At 48.0% G+C, this 24,331-nt stretch overlaps 1 protein-coding gene across 1 annotated transcript in view; it reads right to left on the bottom strand.

The window, feature by feature from the left end:
- Positions 1-2,433: 2,433 nt before the first annotated feature.
- Mapkapk3 (MAPK activated protein kinase 3) overlaps positions 2,434-24,331 on the bottom strand; it is a 29,938-nt gene continuing 8,040 nt past the window's right edge. Inside the window, exons 3-11 of the mRNA XM_003476703.5 lie at positions 11,684-11,823; positions 9,668-9,732; positions 9,149-9,228; positions 7,371-7,494; positions 6,029-6,104; positions 5,548-5,672; positions 5,039-5,124; positions 4,697-4,777; positions 2,434-4,089 (exon numbers count right to left, since the gene is read on the bottom strand). Coding sequence (XP_003476751.1) covers positions 3,937-4,089; positions 4,697-4,777; positions 5,039-5,124; positions 5,548-5,672; positions 6,029-6,104; positions 7,371-7,494; positions 9,149-9,228; positions 9,668-9,732; positions 11,684-11,823 — 930 coding nt within the window. The 3' untranslated portion in view covers positions 2,434-3,936. The remainder of the gene's footprint in view (positions 4,090-4,696; positions 4,778-5,038; positions 5,125-5,547; positions 5,673-6,028; positions 6,105-7,370; positions 7,495-9,148; positions 9,229-9,667; positions 9,733-11,683; positions 11,824-24,331) is intronic.

The raw sequence follows: 24,331 nt of genomic DNA, 5'->3' as shown, positions 1-24,331 counted from the left end.
TAATGGGTAAGCATGCTGGCAGCCCAGTGGGACTAAAGGAAGAATTTTACCCTGCTGGGCTTGAAGTTAGCTGTGAGGACCCATTAGGAATTCAGAAGCTCAGCCTAAGGCGACCAGGTCTAGAGAGTGCCACATTATACCCCTCTGCCAACCTCCCATGCCTACTAGGGAAAGTTTTAACTAGGCCTGAAAACACTGAGACTGCTGCAGAGCTGCATTTTGACGCTCAATTCTGATGTTTCAGTAGAGGCCCTGAATAAAGGGCAAGGGTGGACAAAGGCTGGTAAGGAATAACAATGAGCCAGGCTGCTGGAAGTCAGCCAGCATCAGGTTCTGAGGACAGAGTCAGGTCTCTGTCTCACTCTATCACACACACACACACACACACACACACACACACACACACACACACCTCTTATGGAATTCTTTACTGCAGATTCCCAAGGAAGCCACTACACAGCCCATGCAAATGCTTGGATTAGTTGATGTAAACAGTGGCCACTTGGCTTTCTTAGCTTACCTGACAGCAGCTGATGTCAGGGATTTGCTCCCAATAAGGAATGTGAGTTAGCTAGGCATTTAACCTCCCAGTCCTGGTTCATGAGAACTACATTTAAAGCCAGAGATCAGAGGGGATAAGCCCTAGGCTGGGCTTATCATGGATCCAGATTCTTCATGAGCTCTTGGAAGTAGCCAAGCAAACACGAGAGAAAAAAGGGCAATCCTTCCATCATCTTCCCTGCTGTAACAACAAGAAGGGGCATGCTCCCTCCCCAGAAACAAAAGGCCAAATGTGACCAATAAGACTCCTTCCCTGGGACCAGTAGGTGGACATTTGATCAGATAACAATCTCCTCCAAGACTTCTGCAGCGGTCTTACAGCTGTATAGTGTAGGATCAAAGCCAGCCTAAGAAAGAAGTCTAAACTGGCAGAGCCAAAGGACAGACAGAGCCTGAAGCCCTTGGCCCAGCTGTCTTGCTTTCAGTCCTATAACCTATCAGACACCTTTGTGGCCTTCAGGATACATCAGCTCTCCCTTTGATTTAAACTGCCCATGGCACCTTTTCTTGCTAGGACCATGTCTTTTCTTCCTACACCACAGCTAGACCACAATTCCACATACATTTCTGTAATGTTTTGTCCTTCTGCTCCATGAATTTAAGCTCCTGGGTGAACACCCTGTCTGAAATGTTCATGCTGCCTTCTTGTACCCAGCATGGTGTATGTAGGTGCTCAGATCCAAGTGAGAAAGTCCCTCTACATCCTATAACTCTGTCACTAGAAAGGCTCTATATTTTGAATCTGGCCGACATTCTACCAGACTTAGAAAATATGATAAAAGTGTTGAGGTCAACCACAGATTCACCTGTGGACAGGGATCCTCAAATTCATCCTCCTTTGAAGTGCTGGACTAGAGCTGAGACCTAAAAGCCCCATGATGTTATCCTGGAGGGCAAGCCCTTGGGGTAGGGACACCCAAGGGTAGAGACGGCTTGATTTTCTGCACAAAAGTCCCAGAGATGGATTTGGGGTTGGACTGCTTTTCCTTCAGACAACTTTAGGTACGTCTCTCCTTCCTGGTGGGTAACGATGCTGGGCTGGTTAATGGGAATTGGGCAAGAGCCATGCCTCAGGCACACCACTAAGTACTTCCCATACATTGTCTGTTCAAATTCCTGGGATGAATCTGCGAGGTGGGCGCCCTCATCTTTAGTACACAAGCTGCAGGAACACATGGAGGTAAGGGAAGCTAAAGGTCTTGTCCAAGGTCACTGGGCTGAGATGCAACAAAACATCTCCTGAATGCTACCTGTCCTGTCTTCATATATCTCCACACCCTCCCCACACCCTGGGTGAGGCAAGGGAAGCAATACCTATACCAGGTGAGCTCTTAGAAAACTAGGAGGTTTCAAGATCGTTGGGGAAGAAATGCCACAGTGAGAGCTCCCTTGAGGCTGCCCACAAGGGCTCCCAAGGGGTGAGGGTGCGCTCTTGCTGAAGTAGTGAAAAGACAGTCTTCCAGCACCCCGCCCACTCCCCTCCTCGATATTCTCACTGCCAAATGAAATCTGGCAGTTTCTGAAAATAGCTCAGTGCTGCAGCAGGCACTCTGCCTGCCCTTCAGCAGGCTGGTGCACAGCTGGGGGTGGCCACTGTGGGCAGACGCTGGCACACACAAGGCCAGGAGTAGGTGTCACACATACAGTGCACAGGGGCGGCACAGAGCTGGGGGCATGTGCCAGCTGCCATCCCCCAGCCTCTCTGACCTTTCCACACCTAGTGAGGCTGCAGTGGCTCTGGAGTCAGTCTGGCATGTTCACCAGACCTGAAGCACCACTCCAGCCAGAGTTAAATCACTAATGGGGGTATGCAGCTGCCCTTTGGCCACTTTTCTCCATCTATGTAGACAAAGAGAAGCCCAAGAACCAGGAGAAAGTGTCAAAATGATGTTTATTAATATCTGGATATAAAACCTGGCAGCACTGTCCTGGATGACATGGTCTAGAACAATGGTGGTGAACCTATGGCACGCCATGCCATAGCAGGTTGTTTGTATCACTGAAAGCACTAAACGGTTCACCATCACTGGTCTAGGGTTTCCCAGCCAGTGAGACAGGCCAGGAACCAAGTACTAGGCTGAGTGTCAGGCACTTGTCAGGCCTATTATCAAGTAAGCACCTCAAGTATGCTCTGGGTGGGATGGGGCTAGATAACCCTGAATCAGCCAGGAAGAGCCCTCTCTGCTCCAACTCAGGTTGAAGCCAGGATCAGACTTTCTGAGTATGACTCAGCAGCCCTTTACTACCTCAGGTCTGACCTAAAGCATGGAAAGAGATGCCTGATTAATGGGAATCCAACCACACTCTCTCACAAAAGCATACCAATGCACAGCCCCTGCTATTAGCAGAAGGGCTTTCCTATCTGGGATGTGGCAAGGGCAGATCTGGTGAGGTAGGCCTGGAGACTTTTGTCACAGTGATATTTTCCAAAGTGGGAAACAGTTAAAGATGTTCCCACTTTTGGTTGAGATGAGAAACCACCCTTTGAGTAGTGGGTAGTGGTAGAAGGCCTGACCCAAGGACTCCTTGGGAGAAAGCTCTGAGTGCCATTTAGATTTGGGATGCAGCAAGACAGGGCCAGACCACTAAAAGAGGCAGGCAAGCTAGACCCTACAGCCTCAGAGAGACCAAAGTGGGGTGAGCTTGTGGGAGGAAGCCAGTGAGAGACCAGACTCCCCAAGAAGACAGAGGTAGACTCCTGGTTATTCTTCCTCCCGCTCTTGTTACATACTCAGCATTCAGGGACCAACATTATCCCTGATCACCATGGCAACCAATGGCCGGATGTCTTTCTCAGAGCCAAGTCTATCTGTCCACCAGCAGAGGGGTGTCTCCTTTGAAGAAAGGAAACCCAGCCATACTTCCCAGTGGCCTAGAAGGCTAAACTCATGCCTCCAAGGCACATATTCACCTGGCCAAAAGTGCTTTGATTCAGCAAAGGCTAAACTCATGCCCCCAAGGCACATATTCACCTGGCCAAAAGTGCTTTGATTCAGCAGGGGACAAAGCCCTACCTCTCTCTCAGGCCAGAGCCTGAGCTGGGGCTCTGAAGATTTTGGGTCAGGGTCTTCCAACTCAAAGTTCCAAGCAAAACACAACAAAATAATCCATTGTTACCCTGCCAGATGTGGTGGCACACACCTGTAATCCTGGCATTCAGACTGAGGCAAGATGGTCGCAATGAGTTCAAGGCCAGCCTGGGCTACATAGTGAATTCAAGCCCATTCTGAGTGACAGTGAGATCCTGTCCCAAAAAAAAAAAAAAAAAAAAAAAAATCAAACAAAAAAGAATGAGCCTGAGGGCTCCAGTGTAGCCTCACATAATGCAGTCTGTCACCCAGGCTGAGAGGCCTGGCTCCTGCAAGGCCCCATGGACTACTGGTTATTGCAGCCCTGTGAAGTTGAGGAGCTGCCTGCCTGTTTTTTTCTCCGCTTGTTGAGTAGCCGGTTATTAGAGGTCTTCAGGTCTTTGATCTTCACCTGGTCATAGTCCACCCGAATGGTGGCCAGGGCACTAGTCATCTCCTCCTGAGAACAGGTGGCATAGAGGACAAGATGTCAAGATGAACTGACCTTAACAGTATCACCCTCCTACCTAGACACCCCCTCAGTGATGACAGCGATAGACCATGTTGTCTATTGTGCCTGGTCCTTTATGTCTCATAATCCTCCCTAACTCCTTAGTGGCAGACACTGAACTTATCCAGTACAGATAAAAAACTAGTGACTCCACCATTCTCTTGGTAATCACACCAAGGGTAAGTGACACAAAGAGCTCAGCCAGTGCCATTTGCTCAGAACCACAAAGACTGTAGAGAATGACATCTTTCTGAGCCTGGAGATTGCAACCTGGGTAGCTCAGCGTTCTTAGCTGCCATCTCATATGACCAAACATGGCATCTTCTAAGTCAAAAGATAGGAGGCCATCACTTAAGCCCAAAGCCCTATTCACCAAGGGAAGGAGCCAGGAGCACCACTCCAAATGGTACAGCTCAATACTTGGAGTACCATGTGCAGATAACGAGGGTAGTCACTGACATGCTATGCTCCAGGCAAACAAGAGGAATCAAACACCCTGACTCTGGGGAGCTGCCACCCTGGAAATTGCAAGGAGACTGAGCTAGAGTCTACACACCTTGACTTCATCCCAGTGGTCTTTGTCCTCCTGCAGTACTCGGGCTGTGTAGAGCGGAGTCTGTGGCACCACCATTGATTGCTGGAAGGATTCCCAAGTCCCTGGATTAGAGCTTGCAGGCATGCACAGCAACCCTGGCTATCCCCAACCTTCCCGCTTCTCCCAGTCTTTGGTGAGAAAACCAGGGCTCAGAGAGGTGAAGAAGTCTAGTTGGGGCAGTAGCACCACAAGACTGCAGGTGTTCAGGCCCATTTCAGCACTGTACTCCAGATTCCAGAGTCACCACCCTCCTGGCTGGCAGCTGTGCTCCAGCTCAACATCTTGCTGGGTGTGGATGCTCACATTTATCCACGGATGGTTCATAAACTGCATAATGGTCAGTCTCTCTGTAGGGTCCGTCTTCAGCAGTAGACGAATCAGCTGCTTGGCTAGAGACCAGGAAATAGAACAGGGCAATGAGGTTGCAGTCCCTAACCCTCTCCACAGAGCACAGTTTTGTGAGCCTAGGAATGCATGTGATACCATGTTCCTAACCTGCAGAAACAGCAAGCTAACAACTATTTCCTGTTTCAAAACACTAAGTGTTCAGGATAATTTGTTAATAGGTAACTAATACAATGTAAATTGGTTCATGGTCCCCAGATAGGAAAATGTGAATGAGGAACAGAAGTTAGAGGGGGGTTTTAGAAGCAAGTTTTAAGCCCATATGTAGATGTAAAAACTGAGGCTTGAAAAGGTTGGGTGACCTGCCTAGGGTTACATAGGTAGGGTCACAGGTCACTTTTGTTCCAAAGGTATGCTTGCCAGAATGAGGTCCATGGGGATGACAGAAGACAGAAAGGCTCACTCACCATTCTCAGAGACCTCGGACCACTCAGGATTGGGGAAGCCGTACTGGCCCTGGCGGATCCTCTTCTTCATCCCTGGGGAGATGGCCTGGCCCGTGTTGGAATAGAAAGGTGGGAAGCCACACAGGCTGGGGGAGGGAAGAGGTCATTTAATATAAAGATGTAGGACAGTGCTTGGGCAGACCCATTTTCCACCCAAGCAGCCCCTCACTGAGGAGACAGGCAGCCAGACACCATGGTAATATACCAGCCCTCTGGACTCTCAGGCACAGCCCAGGAGCACCATCAACCTCAGCAATGGACAGACCCTTGGGCAGCCAGAAGGAATGGAGTCTTGTAACTAGAAAAGGACAGCCTGCCCAAGGTGGGGAGACACCCAAAAGCCCCTCACAAAGGATGTGGGAGTTAGGGAGCAAAGTGGTACTAAAAATATGTGTGTGGATGGAGGCAGGAGGCCAAGGAGGAGAATGACAGTGGTACTCACAGGATGTACATGATGACCCCCAGGGACCACATGTCACAGGACTTGTCATACTTCTCTGGACCCAGGACCTCAGGGGCTGCCAGGGCAGAAGACATAGGAGGGCTTTCAGCCTCAGGAGTCTTAGAGCCTGAAGCCTGATTAAGGTGAGGAACAGGTATCTGAGCTAGGATGTGGGACATAGCAGACTGGTGTCTGGCACCTTCTGAGAAGGCAACATGTGTGTGAATTTGGGGGAGAAGAAACAGCTCCCAGAAAAAATAAATTGCTTTCAGACAGCCCCCTAGCTCCTTTGGACCCTGAGACCCTCTGTCAGTCTTGACGTTGGTGAGGGCAGAAAGTGGGAAGAGGCCAGTCTGCAGCTTGGTGAGTGCTGCCATAGGCAAGAGGATCCTATGCCACTTGCCTTCCTGAACACAGTGAAGTCATAGGTAAGGAGCATGGCTCTGCATCCCACTGTTAGTTAGCTTGGGGGTTAACCCACTGGGCCTTGGTGCTCCCATCTGTGCAATGAGGTCAGCAAGCCAGAAGATTTCTAGGTTAGGGGCTGGGGATTTAGCTCAGCAGCATAAGCACCTGCCTTGCAAGCAGGCAGTCGTGAGTTCGATCCCTGGTACCGATAAAAAAGGAAAAGACAAAAAAAATTAAAAAAAAAAAAGATTTCTAGGTTAACATACTACAACATTCATTCTAGCAAACAGAGTTCCATTTCAGCCGTCTTGGAGGCTTCCATCCCCTTCAGCAATCCCTCAAGTTCTCTCCTGAAGAAAAGCCCTTTTAGCACCAACTTGAGAGCAAGGGGTACTTTCACCAGAGACCTTTCCAAGCTAGGGGCTGCTTGGAGCATAGCTATCAGTGCAAGTATAAATACACACTCCAACCAACCAACCAATCTCCTCTTCCCCCAGTTCTGGCTCGATCTCCCACAAAGCAGATGACTAGTACCCTGCATCCATGTAATGTAGGGGGAAAGGCCTGCCTACTTTCTGCATATAAATCCCAGGAAGCTGAAAACTAGAGAAAAACAACTAGTTGGGCTTTGTCCCAAGCTGATGGCAGCCTTTTATCACGTATATATTTAGAGCTGCTGTGATGTCATTCAGCTCACAGGCCACAGCCAGAATTTTCCTGGATCTATTTTCAAAAGCAGAAGCTGAAGTTTGGAAGAATATTTTTGCAGCCTCCAGCTCCCCCCCCCCCATGTCACCCGCCTCCATACAGACAGAGTTTGCCCTCCCTTCTTTTTGGGCTTTAACCCTTTGGTTTCCACAACTCTCAGGCTGCCCTAAAGCACAGCAGCATGTGGAGCAGATGGGGAGCTACAAGCCATGTCCCAATGACTCACCCACATAGTAGGGCGTGTAGCAAGGTGTCTGTAAGGCATTTTGGGTGGTCTCCTTGGCAAAGCCAAAGTCAGTGAGCTTAAGCACAGCATCTTTCTCTTTGGATGTGTAGAGCAGGTTTTCAGGCTGGGCAAGGAGGAGAAAATATGTGGAGTTAGTTTGGTGCCAGATGGGGCAGAACTTCAAGGCAGGCTTTATCAACCTTTCACCTCCACTGCAATGCAGGAAGAGCAAGCTCATTTATCTCATAAAAGATCTGTCCTTGGCCATCGGCAACACATACCAAATATAGGAAGGCCAAAGTGCCTGCAAGATGACATCTATGCTCACTGAGGGGAAAGGGAGACAGGTGCTGGACTAATGCTGTGAATGACCAAGTGCCATGCAGTACATAGAGCCAGGAACTTGAGATCCTAAGTTGGTAAGGCTGCCATGAAACACCAGAACGTGAGTGTATGGGGAGGCAGACTGCTCAAAAGCCAGGATGATTGCCAAGCACATGTCTTACACCCAGCCTTGAAGGAAGCCTGCCAGGCCAGCAGGCCAGCCCCACCTGAGGTTGCCCAGAGGAGAAGGCTCTGACTGCTCAGACCCTGAACAATTCTTAGTTGTAGCAAAGTACAGATGAACCTGGCAACAGGGACAATGAGGAGGACTACATGGAAGAAGCAACACCAAAGATAACTTTTAATGAATGAGTAGGATAGAGGCCCATGCTAAGGTACACAAGAGAGTCCCAAACTCTGCAGGGTATTGGATGAAGCTCCATTCTCTCAGGTTCTATTTGAGACAATGTGACCTTGGATTGGGATAAAAACTGAGAAGCTGGTTTAGTGTTTACAAAGGTATCTGTTCTATAGAAAGCTTTTCTCCCCTTAGGAAAAAAAGAAACCAAGGCCAAAACAAAGCAAGGATTCAGAAGGTGGGGCTGCTGTGGCTCCACATGAGTCAAAGAATAACTGTTGGTGCCACGAGGCAAAGGAAGGACCAGATGCAGCAGCTGCCCTTGGCCTGCCTGACTCACACTGAGGTGAATAATGCTCTAGGCTTGTGGAGGGACCGTGGGGAGCAGATTCTGCTGCAATGGTGGCTCACACATGTATGCTTATGTGGGCATGTGCATATGTGTGCATATAGGGCTTCCTGGGAACACCCAATCTTCCCAGGAGAGGAAATTTAAAGCACTGAGCTTCCAGAATATTTCTGGGAAGGCTCAACAACTGGGCCTGCTTGAGTGTTGTACTGTTTCTTTTAAAAGGCTAGTATGCGAGGACTGAATCTGCTAAAACTATAACTCTGACTCTACAGAAGACTCACAGCATTAGTCTGCCCCTGGCACACTGCATGGTCACAAAATATCTTGTTGAGGATGTGGGTGGATGAATGGATCCCCAGGCAGCATCTGCACGCCTTAAGTAAGCCACTTAATCTTGTGCTCTCTCTCTCTCTTTCTCTCTGAGCCTCAATTTGCTCATCTAAGGAATGGGTAGTGTTAAGAATTCAATGAGACACTGTCCCTGCCTACTGGCAGGCAGTTAGTTATCCTTACTACTACCAGGGTTATAGTTTTGGAGGAAATGAGATCCATTTGGCAAGAGTATAATTAGTATACTGGAGCCACAGGAGGAGAGGCTGAGAGTAGTCTGAGCCTAGGAACAGAGGCTTTGAATGCTGATCAAGGAACTTGACTTCCATCCTGGGGGTGCTGGAACCATCAGAAGTTATAGAATAATATAAAACCTCCTTTGCTGGTCCCCCAGTCTATAACTTGAAGTCTTACCTTGACATCTCGGTGGGCGATGTTCTGACTGTGCAGGAACTGAATGGCAGTGCCAATGTCCCGCATTATCCCTGCAGCCTCTGTAGACATAAATGGGGGAGGTCACCGATGTCAGTCAAAGGTCAGGCCACTGGGGGACCCACATTCCCTCATTTCTCTTGGCTGTGATCTACAGGCCAGTACAAGATGATAATAGTCCTGTGACTCCATCCTAGACTCCTACCCTAGTACCCCAGTTTCCTCTAGAAATGCTCTTAGCCCACCTGGGCCTCTTTCTTCAAGCTTAGGCTACCTTGCTCAGCTCCATGTACATTAGTACCAACAGGGTCCCAGGGCCATGGAGAGTGTGTCTGCAATAAGGCGTCATGGATTCCTTGAAGCCCTTGGAGGGACAGGGCACTCTGTCCTACCCTCTCTTGATCTGATGGAAATAAGGAGGGGCAGGACCTTGGCACACAGTGACTCTGGCACATCTTTCTCACACTGTCTCCCCACACTGGTTCAGCAGCCTGCATGTACCTCTCTCGGTGAATGCCTGGTCGCCACGCTCCTGAATCCTGCTGAACAATTCACCACCTTCCATGCTACAAGAGAAGATGACTATGAACAGAGAGGGAGATGAGACATTCGCATTCACCTGCCCCAGCTCAGAGACCCAGCCTCCAGGTCCTATTGCTCCTTAGCTATTATCAGCCTCCTTGTCCCTTGGAAAATCTGGTACACAGATGGACTGGCAGCTTGGGTGGGTTGCTCTGAAATTTTAGAACTGAGGGAAAGTGGTCAACTAAGATCCCTGCCAGGAAGCCCCTCTCTTCCCAGGTGTACTGCCTTCCATCTGGCTGTGAGACCTCAGGAACTCCCAACCCTGCCCATGTCTATTTCCCTGAATGTCAATTATCATCACAAGGTCTCACTGCTCTCTGTACACTGTGCCCTGGGTTCTACCCTCATGTGCACTGTCATATGATCCTGGACTGGTTCCTCCACTGTTATGGATTAAGAACTGGTGGTCAACTTAATTAAATCAGTAGGATGCTGAGTGTAGATGTTCCACCTGAAAAAAGTTGCCAGTATAAAAAGAGACATGGAGAAGGAGAAGTTAGGCATTAAGGTGCATTGTTGCATTGAGGTATTGTGGATTCTCCTACGAGTTGCTGTTTGAGCTGTTGGTTCTCCTGGAGAAGCTCTGGTCCTCACATCGAGCATTACTTCCTGGCTCCAGAGAGGAAGACGTGTGCCACTTGGTCTCGGGGATGAACTCGTCACGCTGGCTTCCTGGCACGTACTCGACTGTGCTTGTTGGAGGAGGAGCTCAGGGCCTCCATGTTGCTGAGGATGGCTGTAGTGCTTTGCAGGACAGCCCTGGTCTTTGTTGTGAGTGTGACTTCTTGGCTCTAGCATATAACCCTCAACCTACCAGCACAGCTCCTTCACCCCGCTGGCATGGACTTTCTGGTTTCCACTACTGACCTTTGGCACGGATCCGTAAAAGAGACTGGCATGAGTCCTTCTTGTGGGCTCTAGACCTCCAGTTGGACTCATGGGAGGCACTGTCTTGAGCTCTGGGTCTTCATCTGGACTCATGCGGGACATTGCTGTGGGACTCAAGCCCTTGGTTAAATACTCTATTTTTGATGTTGTGTATAGATTTCCTGCATTTTCTTGTGTTAACTCTGGGTGACCATCATAAAACAATATTATAAACTCCATGTCCTGATTCTAACTGTTTTCTTCCCAACCCCTGACTACAACATTTACCTCTTTGTGGCTCAGGTACCTATTTTGTAAAAGGAGCACAACAGCACTAACCTCACAGACTCATGAACATTGGATATGTGATACACATGAGCTCTTTGAGCAGAGACAAACTCAGAGTGATGCTACTTGAATATTTTCTTTCACATCTTACATGTGAGTTACAGAGATTCAGACAGGTTAGGAGCTGCCCGCAGTCACACAGCGAGTAGGCAACAGTCAGGATCTGAACCCCAACTCTAAAAGCTGGCTAAACTATACAAATAGGAAGGATTTGAAAGAAGGGAGGAAGTGAAGCCCAGTTGGGGCCACAGGGTCTGAAGAAGGATGGGTCAGAGATGCAAGTGGCAGTGGCAGAAGCCCACATGGAAGAGGCTAGTAGCTCCTGGTCCTCAGCCTCAACACCTGGCATTTGATTGGACCAGGACAAACCCCATATAAGGAGAAAGTTGAGGGAACTATGTGCGCCACACTCTTCCTCAAACCCTCTATTCTCAAAGACCAGGCTTGGCAGCCTTCTCTGGCAGCACTCCTCATCCCCCCTCACAGAGTGGAAATTGTGCCCAGGAAGGCCATGGGAGAGTTTTGTGTGGCCTCTTTCCCACCTTGAAGGCGTTCCCTGGTGGCTAATAGGGCCTGTGGCTACTTACTCTGCCATCCTTCAGGGGCTGGGTGCTACCCGAAGCTGCTGTCTGAAGGACAGAGAAAACCCTAGAAGACTGGCAGGGAGCCTGGCACATAGGGAAACTGAAGGGGCACCAAGGCAAAGTAACAACATACCATTCCATGATGATGAGGAGGCAGCGCTTGCCGTGATGCATATTCTCATACACATCTATGATGCGCACAATGTGGGGGCCACCCGAGGCCTGCCAGTGATGGTCCACCTCCTGCCGGGCCTTGGGGCTATCGTACAGGAGCTGTGAATGTGTGACAGAGTACATATCAGCCTCAGCAGACAAGGACATGGAAGCTCAGAGAGGCCTTTAATCTGCCAAAAGTCAGGCAGCTTGTGAGGGCCAGAATGCAGGTCTCCCTGGCTTGTGGTCCATGACTCTCTGGACTTGAACCTCAGCTCTGAGTGTTAGCATCTTGGTCAATCACTCCAGGAATCCCTGGGAGGAGGCTGACAGGCTGGAGGGGTTCCAAGCTGGAGAACCCCTTGCCTCCTTCCTAGGGACAACAAATAAGATGGAAATCAAGCAGTGTTTACAGTCAAATCACATATCAGCCATGGGACCCAGGTCAGGGAACACATATCCCTTAGGCCTCATTCTGACAGCAGGGAGGATATGGATGCCCCATTTCTCAGGCCAGGGATGGAATTTGTATGTGGAAAGTGCACAAGATGGCACCCAGTAAATGTACCCAGAAATGTACCCAGAAAGTGTACAGGATGGTACCCACTCCACAATCCTTTCCTTGTCCAGCAGCTTTGTATGAATGTGAAGGATACTAGAGAAAGGTTGGGGCAGGGGTGGGAATTTTGGGGAGGGGGCTGGCATGCAAATTTTCCCAAAATCTCAGCATGACCAGGACCTTGCTGGAGCCAGAGGAAGACTTCCTGACAAGAGGTGAGGCCTGTGTTCACTGCTCATCCCTCTGGGACCCAATCCTAAGTAGGAGGAAACAAGGCTGCACTCCTGCAGGAGTGAAAGGAATTAAGATTTCAAATTCTCCAGAAGTGGGTGCATGAATAAAATTGTCACTACTGAAAAAAGTGCTTCTAAAATGAGTTGCTTGGTCATGACCTCCCAGTCTTCTGCTTCCAAGGTAACTCTGTAGCCTCCCTGGGAGCTGCTGTGCAGGGAATGTAGGAAAATGCCATCCTCACTGCTAGAGAAATTGGGCTACCTCAAGGTGACATGGCTGCCAATGTTGCACCCTCCTGCATGGCAACAGTCCCTAGATGAGGACTCATAGGTAGAGAGGGATGGGGCAGGGAGGACTCCAGTGAGGGAGATGACAGCTGGGTGGAGTGGAATAGGGTTTGGGGTTGAATCCACCAGAGACGGTGTGACCTCAGGCAAGCAGCACAGCTCCAAGCTGCAGCCCTCAACTCTGTAAAGAAAGTAGTAACAGAGTCATCCCCATGAGACACATGGCAGCAAGGTAGGCATTAGGCACCAGGTGTCAGGATCTCTGTTCAGGTTAACTCAACTTGACCTTTAGTCAGACCAGGGCTGAGTACAGGAGCACAGCCTGGACACTGTGGAGCCTCATTTATAGTACCTGTGCCTAAGAAAACCCTTGAGGTCCCTGCCCACATAGCATCCAAGAACCCACTTCTCATTCTCCACACTGGGATCAGAGAGCTGCATCACCCTCTTAATTCAGGAGCCCATGTCCACCATGTCCTGAGGGGCTTCAGCCAGGAAATCTCAGTCCTCACCACAGGACCCAAGGTACATGCCACTTCCTCCCCATATCCTTTGCTCCTTCACCTCCTAATTCTCCCCCTGCACTCCCCTCTGCTCTCTATCCCCTCTCCCCTGCTCCCTCCCCTGACTGACCATTTCTCACCATCATCCAAGCTGCCTCCTGGACCCCTCCTGACTTTGCTCCCATGTAGCATCTCATCCCCACACCAGATTCCCTCCCTCTCCTCTCACAAACCTCAAGCTTGCAGCTAAAGGCTTTTGGTGGACTCCTCATCCAGCCTCTCCCTTTCTTGCCCTCTTCTACCTGTGAACACAGAAAACCTCTTCCCCATGTCCTGCAGGCATCCATGTCCTGCAGGCATCCAGGCTGATCTTCTCCCATCTTATTTCTTCATTTCCCAAAAATACCATCTGTTTTGGCCAGAATTATCCACTTGCTATTCCTAAATGGGCCTCACTCTTAAAGTGTCTGCACTACCATACATGGTTCTTGCCCCTTCTGCTCACTGGCTCAGCTTCCTCTCTTTGAGGAAACTTCTGGGCAGAGTCGAGGAGTCTCTGCCTCTAGAAAGTTCTCCTGCCACCTCTCTTAAGTTTTTGCTTCTGTTCCTCTAGTGGAGCTGGGAGCAGCCAGAGGGCAGAGGCAAGTTGGCTAAACCTGGGGCAGGTAGGAGGAATCCTTGGCTGAGGCCTCACAGGCAAACGCAGGTGTGGAAAGGAGGAAAGGGGTAAGCAGGATGGTCATGGAAAGGCCAGGGAGCCCCAGAGTTGGACTTTGATCTGTGCTTTGCTGAGTTGGAGGAGCAGGTGGGGCAGCCCTCAGCTGGAGTTAGTTCACATCTTGGACCCTGAACCCCCATAAGTTAGGAACCCATTCCCAAGTGGGTTAAATAGTCTCAAGTGCCAAGGCAGCCCTGAGAACAAGCATAGGACAGGGAGAAGGCTTCCCTTGAAAACACTAAATACTTCCTCCACCTTCTACAGAGGAGACCACAGGGTTGAGGCCTAGACCTAGACCTGCTTCTGTTCTGTGCTGAGAAATCCCCAGCCATTACTTGTTTTGTTGTTGTTGGGGTTTTTTTTTGTTGTTGTTGTTGTTGTTTTTTTTTTTTTTTTTTGTCTTTTTCACAGGCAGGGTTTCACTAAGAAGTTCAGGCTGGCCTTGAACTCATGCTGTAGCCCAGGCTGGCCTTGAACTCGCAGCGATCCTCCTGCCTCAGCCTACTGATTGTATTTTTGACCCCTAAATGATCCTGAACATAAAGCTTCCATTCTCTTAAAGCCTCAGTTTCTCCATATTCCTTCCCCATAGTCAGAGCTTCCTCTTCCTACAGGACTCCCTGATGTTGCCTCCTCCCAGAAGTCTTCCCTGACTACCTGGTCTAAAAAAGGGCCTCGAGGGTCCTTTCACCCTGTAGAGTGTGTGTGTGTGTGTGTGTGTGTGTGTGTGTGTGTGTGTATAGTTTGTTTGCTAAGGTATAATTTAAAATAAAATGCACAAGATTCACAGTTCAATGAGCTTTGACAACTGTACACATCTCAGGACCCATAACCCCATCAAAATGGGAAGCATTTCCAGCACCCCAGAAACCTCCCACGTCATCACCCTTTTATACCTTCTGTGCAGCCCTAGCTCACAACCTACAATTAGCTTGTTCTTTTAACTCTTAAAACAAACACACATAGATACAGAGAAGGGGGTGGGTTATACTTTTTGTGCCCCTAGCTCTTAGAGCACGTTATAAATATTAGGGTGAAAAGACTTTATTATCACTATTTTTTTAGATGAGAAATTGAGGCAGAGAGGTGGAAATAACTGGTTCCTGATCACATGGGTATTTCCTTGGCTAGGCTGGTACCCTGCTGCCTCCTCATCAGACTCTGGAGAGGAGGGGAAGAAACTCATGATGCATCAGGAGGACAAGATAAGATTAACCTGCAGAGGTCCCAGGCAGGCTCAACAAAGGGAGATGTGACATCCAGCTCAAGAGAGGCCCCTGTCTCACTGTAAAAGGGAATTTGAGTGACTCCCCTTGAATGCAAAACAATTGCTGGGACTTTGATTATATTGAGACTTATTCCTTAAATTGATATGTACAGAGCTGATTATGATATCTCCTTCTCCCTTCAATTGGCTCTAGGCATTGCAAATAAGACTAACTAAGGTACTGGTATGGAATCTCTAAAGCCATCAGATAGTCTCCTATTTCCTCACATAGTGCTAAAAAAATATGAGAACAAATGGATAATAGAGCCAGTCAGCTCCAGGAATGTCAACTGGGTATGAGCATCGTGATAAAGAGGCTATGAGTCCCCTAGGCACAAAAATTTACATATCAGAAACTGAAGCAACAGCCTCCAAAACCAATTCAGTTGCTACCTTAATTGAATTATGCAGATTGATCCATCTGCATGTTATCCCTGCATTCTGCAAAGATGTTTTTCTCCCTCCTTGGCTAGTCAGCTCAAATTACACACATAGTTGCCGCCATCCTCTCAGTCACCCCCCTTCTTCACCAAATAATAAATTCTGGGAGAGGCCTTGGGTCAGGGCCTTTTGTCTACGAATCCTCACAGGGATTGGATTTAGAACCCCCTGGCTGCCCTTAACTTTGAATATGTCTTGGTGTCTTTACTGGAGGTACGGGTCACATTGAAGGTGGTAGATTGGAATTAACTTGCCCAGATTCCAGTAACATCTCAATGGGATTACAAATATACTTTGTGGATTGTGAGGAAGACTGGAAAAGATTTTACAGTACTTGGACTACCTTACTCAATATTTGGGATTACAATACCTCATCTACTCTCTGGTGAACCAGATTTTATCTCTTCTTCCAGGGGCTCATTAGGACTGCTCAGATCAACCAGGAATTACCAGCTGGCCTCATTCATGCAGGTACTACATGACTCTACACTATCCTTCATAAAAGGTGTCCTCAAGCAAAAGCTCTATCTTCATAGGTGTAGGAATGAGCATAGAGTCAAGAAGGCTCAGATTCTACTCCGGCTAGCCACTCTTCCTCTCTGGGCCTGTTTCCCCAGTAAGAAGTTACAGGGTTTGGGCCAGATTAGGGATAACAAAGACAACCTCTGGTCAGAGGTCTTTACAAAGACCCTGTATGTACTCCTACCATACTACCCTGGTGGAACAGCTTCTGAGTTTCCCCGGACTCCATATTCACAAACCTGAGCCAAATGGCAACTACTTAGAATGGGCAGTAGTGCCTTGATCCTCAGTCACAGCTGGAAAGACAAGAAGAGTACGAGAGGGGCTTATAACAAACAGACTCCATATCAGTACTTGTCTGCTTCTAATCCAGTGTTGCTTGAGCTCCCCAGGGATCCACCAAAGCTGTAGAGTCTGTGACAGCTCTAAAGATCCAACTAGTAATCAACAAGTATGTGCAGTAGGACACATTAACCCTGGGTTTCTCCCAAGCAAGAAGGCTCCTGGTTATAATTGAAGTGGACCCACTCTGGCTCAGTGAGAATTAAATTTGAGGGGACATTCTACCTCTCCTCCCTTCATCTTCCTTTGCCAGTTTCTCTCACCTGCTCCAGAGCTCCCAGCTAGATGGTTAGGACCCCTGCTGACCTCACCATCCAATAACCTCCACAAAAGTTCAGTGCAGAGTGCTCATGCCACGTAACAGTACCAGATGAAATAGGGCCTTGGAATAGCCAGCACTCCTCACCACCTCTGTGCTAGAAAAAACAGAGCTCATTTGAGGATGCAAGAATTTTTAAATTCCAGACTTGGAAAAGGACAGTAGTTGGCTGTTTGGAAAACAATCTGCAAGCTGGATGTGGTGGCCCATGCCTGTAATCCCAGCACTTGGAAGGCTGAGGCAGGAGGATCATTTCAAATTTAAGAGCAGCATGGACTACAAAGTGGGCTCAAGGACAGCCTGAACTGCATAGTTAAACCCTATCTCAAAAAGACTAAAAAACAAGAAAGAAAATAAAAACACTCTGTGATCCTTTATCTCATGGGAATGCTTGGTGCCACCCTGTGAGGTAAGCAGGGTGGGGATTATTAGTCCCAATTTGCAGATTGAGGAAACAGAGGCTCAGGAAGATGAAATCATCACCCTGGGGGCCCTCTGCTACATAAGGCAAGACTGGAAGAAGGAGAACAGGATTTTTGAAAGATCACCCAGACAACCCTGCCTGAGGGGAGCTGAGACGAGGGGCCAGGCCTCAAATTGGACAGGCATAGGCCCAAGACACAGCTTGCACAAGAGTCGGAAAACTAGTTCTAAAATAAATGTGTGAATAGATGTGTAAATAGGAGTAGAAAGGGGGTGCAAGGGAATGTGACCATATGCCTATATTCCTATATAAGGTGCTTGCATGATATATGGAAAGTATTGTAGGGGCGAGGGTTTCTAGAGTATGCATGTGTCTCCAGCCTCTGAAGCACTGACTTTATACTCCCAGAGAATGGGACTCATCTGTCTGTCCATTTATTCTTCCAATGTTTTCAATTTCTCCAAAGCACCTAACAGAGTACTGGCCACAAGGAGGTACTCAGGAAAGACTGGGGATCTTGCTGTCACAATTCAATCTGTAACAGCCCTGTCCAGGATAGTGAAAGCCTAGACACCTCCATTTAGACCTTCTCCCATGAAGGTCCCATCTTCCTTGCAGGGCTAAATATCTGCCATTGCCCAGAGCATCAGTAAGAGCTGGGATGCCTAGAACAACTGTAAAGATGCAGCCTTGGGAACCAGCCCCTAATACACTTCTCCAGCCTTCTCTCAGATGGAAGAGTCATCTACCCAGTCACATGCCCACCCACACATTTGGTGCTCTCATCAGCTCACCCTGAGATAGAAGATTAGGGTGTGGCAAAACTGGCTGGGACTATAGGCATGACCTGTCAATTATAAGATCCCAAACCACACATGGTAGCGCACTCTTGCAATTCTAACACTCGGAGGGGGAGAGCCTGAGGCAGGAGGATTGTTGCAAGTTTGAGACTACCCTGGGCTATAAAGTGAGCCTAAGACTAGCCTGAACTGCATAGCAAAACCCTGTCTCAAAACAAACAAACAAACAAAAAAGAAAAAAAACCCAGACAGATGCACAGAACTATTTCCAAAGCCCTACACAGAGACATCTTGAAAGTCCAGAAGCAGGTTTTCAATAGGATGATCTAGACCAGACTTCAGCCTGAGAGATGGTATCCCAGCACTGCTTCTCAGGACCTACATGTAGAAATTTTCATGGGTTTCCTTGAGATTTGGACAGCATAAAAGGAGAAGCAAGTCATGAAGAGCTTGCTATTGTACCTTTGCATGATGGCCCACACGTTTCTCAGATGCAGTATTTTGTCTTTGCTCTTACCCACTTTTTCTCTTTACTTGGCTCAACCTTGGTCTGCTAAGCCAGCTTCTTCCCCACTCTTCACTTTTACCTTCTTGAATAAACTTGGCCACTGTTTTTCACTCGTTTTGTCAATTCTTCATTCGAGAGAAAAACCTGGAATCTAACTCGAGTGAACAGCGTGCAATCCAAAGCCCGGTAACATATAGTTGCTAAGCCACTTTTAGAAGCAAGATAACAACCCCAGAACTACGTTTTTCCTGAGTAAAAGTGTTCATAATATCTCCACCTGTCTCTTACATGCAGGAGTCTGAGATGACCAGCTGGATAAACAGCCTGCCCACTCCCACACCATGCAACAAAAACCCCAATCTCCACAATCCAATAATTAACCTGCAGCCCTAGTCCAACTGCTCTTTGATTCTGGCCAGATCACCCATTCTTTCCAGAGGAAGACAGCTGACTTGTAATCTTTCCCATCAATGAGACAGTAACAAATTAAGAAGTTGAAGCTCTAGATTTCATGCCACAGCCCCAAAAGCAAAAGGGAACCTCCTGAAGGCCAGAGATCTAGTTTCTTATATTCCCCAAGAGGCACTCTCAATCTCATTATTTCCATGTATCTTGCTTATTGACAACAGGATTTCAGGTATTTTGTAATTCCAAACATGGTAGAAGCCAAATTATCAAAAACATTAGATTGTCTTAACACTGAAGAGAAAAAGAAAATGTACTAGAAACCCACTCAAGTTAACAACTATAAACAAAGATAAATTTTAGTTTAATCCCTAGTCCCCACCCCACCCCCGCCCAAAAAAAAGGACAAATTTTAATTCTGAGCTTCCTGGAAGTCTTGACAAAGGAAGATACAGGTAGATGCCATTGCTTCTGTCAGAGATGAACATAAACTCCCTGAACATTTCCCAAGATCAAATTCTAAAAGGAATTTAACATCAAACCTTATGTGAAAGGGAAAAACTTCCAACATTCCAGCAATACCTCCAACAGCAAGTTTGAAAAGGCATAGGAAGTCTCACATGAACATATCTCTTATGGACTCTCCCATAAAAATGGAAGCCAGCACACAGCACTAGCCGAGTGCTGAGGTAACATCATTGGGTCCTTTATTTTCTTGGGATCCCAGCTTTGTTTTTTGCCAAAGCATTGAGAGAAGTAGCTGACATGTTCCTCCAGCACTCTCTCTCGCTCATCACAGGGGTCTCATTCCACTTCAGGCCAAGGTAGGGCAGGAAGCTGAAGAGCTGCCTTCTCAGCTGTTGATTAAACAGTGCACAAGCTTCACACTAAACACACAAGGCACTGAACTGAACAGAACATGATCAGAAAACAGGTTTTGATGCATCCTGTTTTCACTGTAGGAGCCCCTATGCTCTATGCTCTATGGAGACTATGGATCATCTTTAGGATTCCTTCTGGTTCTTAATTCTATGGTTATTTGGGATTGTTCTCCCATGGGGACATATCTACATTTTATAAAAGTCATTGGTGAGATTTATCTCTCAGCTCGTTGTTGAGACCATCCCTGCCTCATACCACTAGCACCTGTGATGGTTATTAACAGGGTTGGTCTTGATTCCCCAACAACTAGTGTAGCCCGTACTGCAGTACTGCCTACAGAGGACATGCACTACAGCCTCAGCCTCTGCTCCAAGAGCAGATGTCAGGGATAGGACTAATCCTGAGTTCAGGGTTCAGAAGCAGCTGTTTCCTCTAAAGGCCTCAGCATTGACCTCATAAAGCCAGAGCCCATCTCCTGTGTTTCCCAGGGGTACCAAAGCTGATCCTATTGTCAAATCTAACTTCCTAGCCACATTTTCAAATTAGAGCCTCAGACATGCTAATTTTCTAAGCTTTTGTAGTTTATTAAGAGAGATAATGGGGCTGGGGATTTAGCTCAGCGGCATAAGTGCCTGCCTTGCAAGCGCCTGGTCATGAGTTCGATCCCCAGTATCAAAAAAAAAAAAAAAAAAAAAAAAACATAAATAAAGAGAGATAATGGGACCAATTTTGCAGCTATGGATTAGTTGGTCTCATGCCAGGTCAGATTAAGCTTCATTAAATTCTGACCACAGATTATCCCCTGTCTCACTGTGTCCATTTACCTCTCCCTCTCCAAAAGTCAGCTCATGTTGATACCAATGATCCCAAATGCCCAGGTCCTAGCTCAATGGTTGAGAAGTGATAGAGTCAGGGCAGCACCAGCACCCACTTCACAACAGCTGCTCTGCCCTGGTGCTGGACCATTACTGAGTTGATATTACCTCATACGGTACTCATCATATCCTGGGAAGAGCCAGGAGCACCTTCTTATCCCTGGGGAAACTGACTCTAAGAGGTTAAGCAACTTGCTCAAAGTCGCACAGTTGAATAGTGAATCAAGACCTGAACTCAACCTGTTGGCTTCTAGGCAGGAGAAGCCCACTCCAAGCCTCAGAGCTGCTTTACCCACCTTTCCACACAGCTTCCAGGCTTGGGGTGGACACTGGTCCCAACAACATGAGTCTGGGGGAAAAAATGGGAGGGCTCAGCTGTCCCTTCCCAGAGCTTGGCCCCATACCCTCAGTCTGGACCAGGCTCTGCTACTTGGTGGCTAAGACAACTATTATGAATGTTCAGAGAAACCTTGCTATGCATCATGCGCATTAACTCTCACTCTTTAACAACCGCATTGGTAACCAGCATTTTCAGCTAGGGAGACTATAGCTCAGGGAGGGTTTGTGGCTTCTCCAGGTCACATGGTCACACAGCCACCTTCAAGTCTGGGGGTTCTTTGGGAACCAGAATTAAATTCATCCCCTTGGAAGCCTGCCTATTTATAGATCCTGCAAGCATTTACTGGCCTTGCTTATGGGGCAGACCTAGGCCCAGACTCCATCCTGAAGGATTTGGGGGTCTATGCACGAATTACTGCCAAGTAGGATGTGTGATGAGGATGGTGACCCAGAAGAACTGGTCCAGCTTCTTCTCTTTCCTTTTCTGTTCCTTCCAGAGCCAGAACCTTGTAAAGCAGTCAAGATGGGAAAGCCAACCAGAACATGGGAGTACCATGGGCTTCCAAACTACTGTACCCATTCCAGGCCAAGGCTGAGTCATTTGACCTGCTAGAGTGGAGAGGGTCTGCCTTCCACTGTCCACATCCCACCAGAGTCCTGGAAGGTGAGGGGCAGCTGAGGCTCCAAGCCCTGCTGATGACAGGAGAGCCAAAGCACATTTTGAAATTGTCCAGTTGCAGAATACAAGACTCTTCCAACTTGCTAAATTTTGATGGCCTCAGTTTGTCTGCTTCCTGCCAGCCCCAGACAACTTGGAAACAAAGGCAGAAATGCCAAGTCTGGCAGGGTTGGGGGAGAAATGCTTCCAGAAAAAGGGAATTGAGTTGGGCTCCAAGGCAGACAGGAAGGAGAGTGGGAACATGAGTACCAGTTGAGACAGGCCATGGAAACTCAGTGTGCCCCAGGTCTGGGGCCACACACTACAGACCAGCTATGGCCATAGAGTTCCAGGCCAGACAGACCTGAACATAGAGGCCCACACCTACCTGTGGCCTTGGGCAGGCCATGCCTTCTCTCTGAGTCTCATCAGCCTAATGTGGAAAGTAGAGATAGTGACAGTACTAACTTTCCCAAGTGGCCATGAGTATAAAGTAAGGACACACATACAGGTCCGATTAGCACCGTGACAAACACATACTGAATGTGTGGAGGGGCTACTGAGTCATGGGCAGAAACCAGTTTCACGGTTGGCTTAAAACCTGACTTCAGGTTTCCTTTGGGCCTTGCCCTGAGATGACCTCATCTTCTTCTCCTCCCTGTTTTCCAGAGTGCAGAGGAATCCAGCTGCAGCCTCTGGGACCTGGGGACAGCAGATCCCCTCCAATCTAGCAGGTTGCAGGAAGCAGTTTCTGAGGAGAGGTACATAACCAAAATGGGCTTTTTAGAGGTAGACCAAGAGTCTATGGATACTGTTTTGCTGTGAAAGTCTCAATAAAGAGAAGTAGGCTCCCCAGGGTAGCAGATTTCCAGAGGGACAGAGAGTGGACACTGAGACCTGGGTACCCATGCTAAGGAACAAATTCACTGTCAGCTTTGGTTGATAGGGGGAGAGGGAAGAGCACATCTCACTTCTCTGTGGCAGTCCCCAGGTGTCACCCAGTGTGGCAAACACTATACTCTTTAAATCCTCCATACATTCTTGTGAGCAATGTCATCTACTGCAAAGTGTGTGGCTCTGGGCTGGTCCCTTAGCCTTCACATCTGTGAAATGGGTTTACATTCCTCTCATACACATACAGGTGGAGAAAGAAGATCAATATTATTTCATGTGTGTATCTTGTACTCAGTAACCACTATGATGATATCAATTTGCAATGTATTAATTATTGCTACTCTCCTATTAGCCTGATTTGAAACTCTGTTTTATTTCTATTTTTCTTCTTCTTCTGTTTAAAATAAAAAAAGGAAGAAAAAGAGGTCCAGAGAGAGCTATGACACATTCCGTCTCCCAGCTCTTTCCAATGAATGACACTCCACCCATAACCTTCCTGCAGGGATGGGGAGAAGGCACACAGACCTTTTGCAAGCCCCTTGGGTACATACTCAGAAGTCCCTGACTCTGTTAACCTTCTTTAATTTGTCAGAAAAACAAAAGACTTTTCTGTCAAAATCAGCTTTGCAAGACATTATCTATGACAGTGTAAAAATAAGACTGGAAAATTTTTGCAAACACAAGTGTTTCATTCTAATCTCAGAAAAATATCCCTTTCATGTTCTCTATCTTGAAGAGACCCCATCTCAACCAATGGTGGCCAGTTGTACTATCGTGCTACCTATGGAGTGGGCAATAGCCACCCTCTCTCTGCAGGAGGGATGAGGGAGGGATGAGGACAATGAGGCCACACCCAGCCATGTTTGCAGAGGCACCCCACCTCCAGCCAGCTCTGGAGAGAGGGACTTAATACCTCCAACTCTCAGAAAAATGGAAGATGGTATCTCTCCCCTTGAAGGAAGTGTCCCAAAGACAACAAAGGAATAAGAAGTGGGGTGGGAAGAGTGAAATGGAACCCACCAGAGATATGACAAGGACCTAGGGAACCTTCTGATCCCACTCCCATTCTTCCTGAAGCCTACACCTTCCCTCAGCATCTCTCCCTCTTCCCTTGGCTCCATCTATGTCCCTGCAGCCCCCCATGCAGGCCTAGGTGAGCATGGGCAGCCAGCTCTGCATCAAGCTCCATGGGGCCCTGCCTGTCTAGGCTCCAACTTCCCTTAGCTATGACCCTTCTCTCCCCCTCTGCTTCTGATCAGCAGGATAGCATCTCAGCCCCAACACCTGGCTGGCTTCCGGAAACACTTTCTTGTCACTGAGGATCATGCCATGGTGCCACAGCCATGTGAAAGAGGGAGAGAGGCTTTGCCTTCCAGAGGAAAAGGGTGTTGCCCTGACAGCATGATGAATACCCTTGCAGTGGGAATGGGCGGGCTGCTCATGACTCATTCATGGCTGGCTTCCTTGGGTATGGATGTTCCCTGGCCCAGCTCAAACTAACTCAGCCCTTAACTGGGTCACAAAAAAGAGTGGAGAGGGGTCCTCCAACTTAAATTATAATCCTAGAGCTACTGTTCCTAGCAGGCTGCAGACTTCGCTGGTGACATCCCTGCAGATGACTATTTCTCTGACAATCCCATTTGACCAGTGG

This window comes from Cavia porcellus, unplaced genomic scaffold (genome assembly GCF_034190915.1).
Source record: "Cavia porcellus strain 051 isolate PalLab524CR breed Dunkin Hartley unplaced genomic scaffold, mCavPor4.1 scaffold_5, whole genome shotgun sequence".
NCBI lineage: Eukaryota > Metazoa > Chordata > Mammalia > Rodentia > Caviidae > Cavia > Cavia porcellus.
Note: the sequence above shows the minus strand (reverse complement) of the source record. Positions and strands in the feature narration are given on the sequence as shown.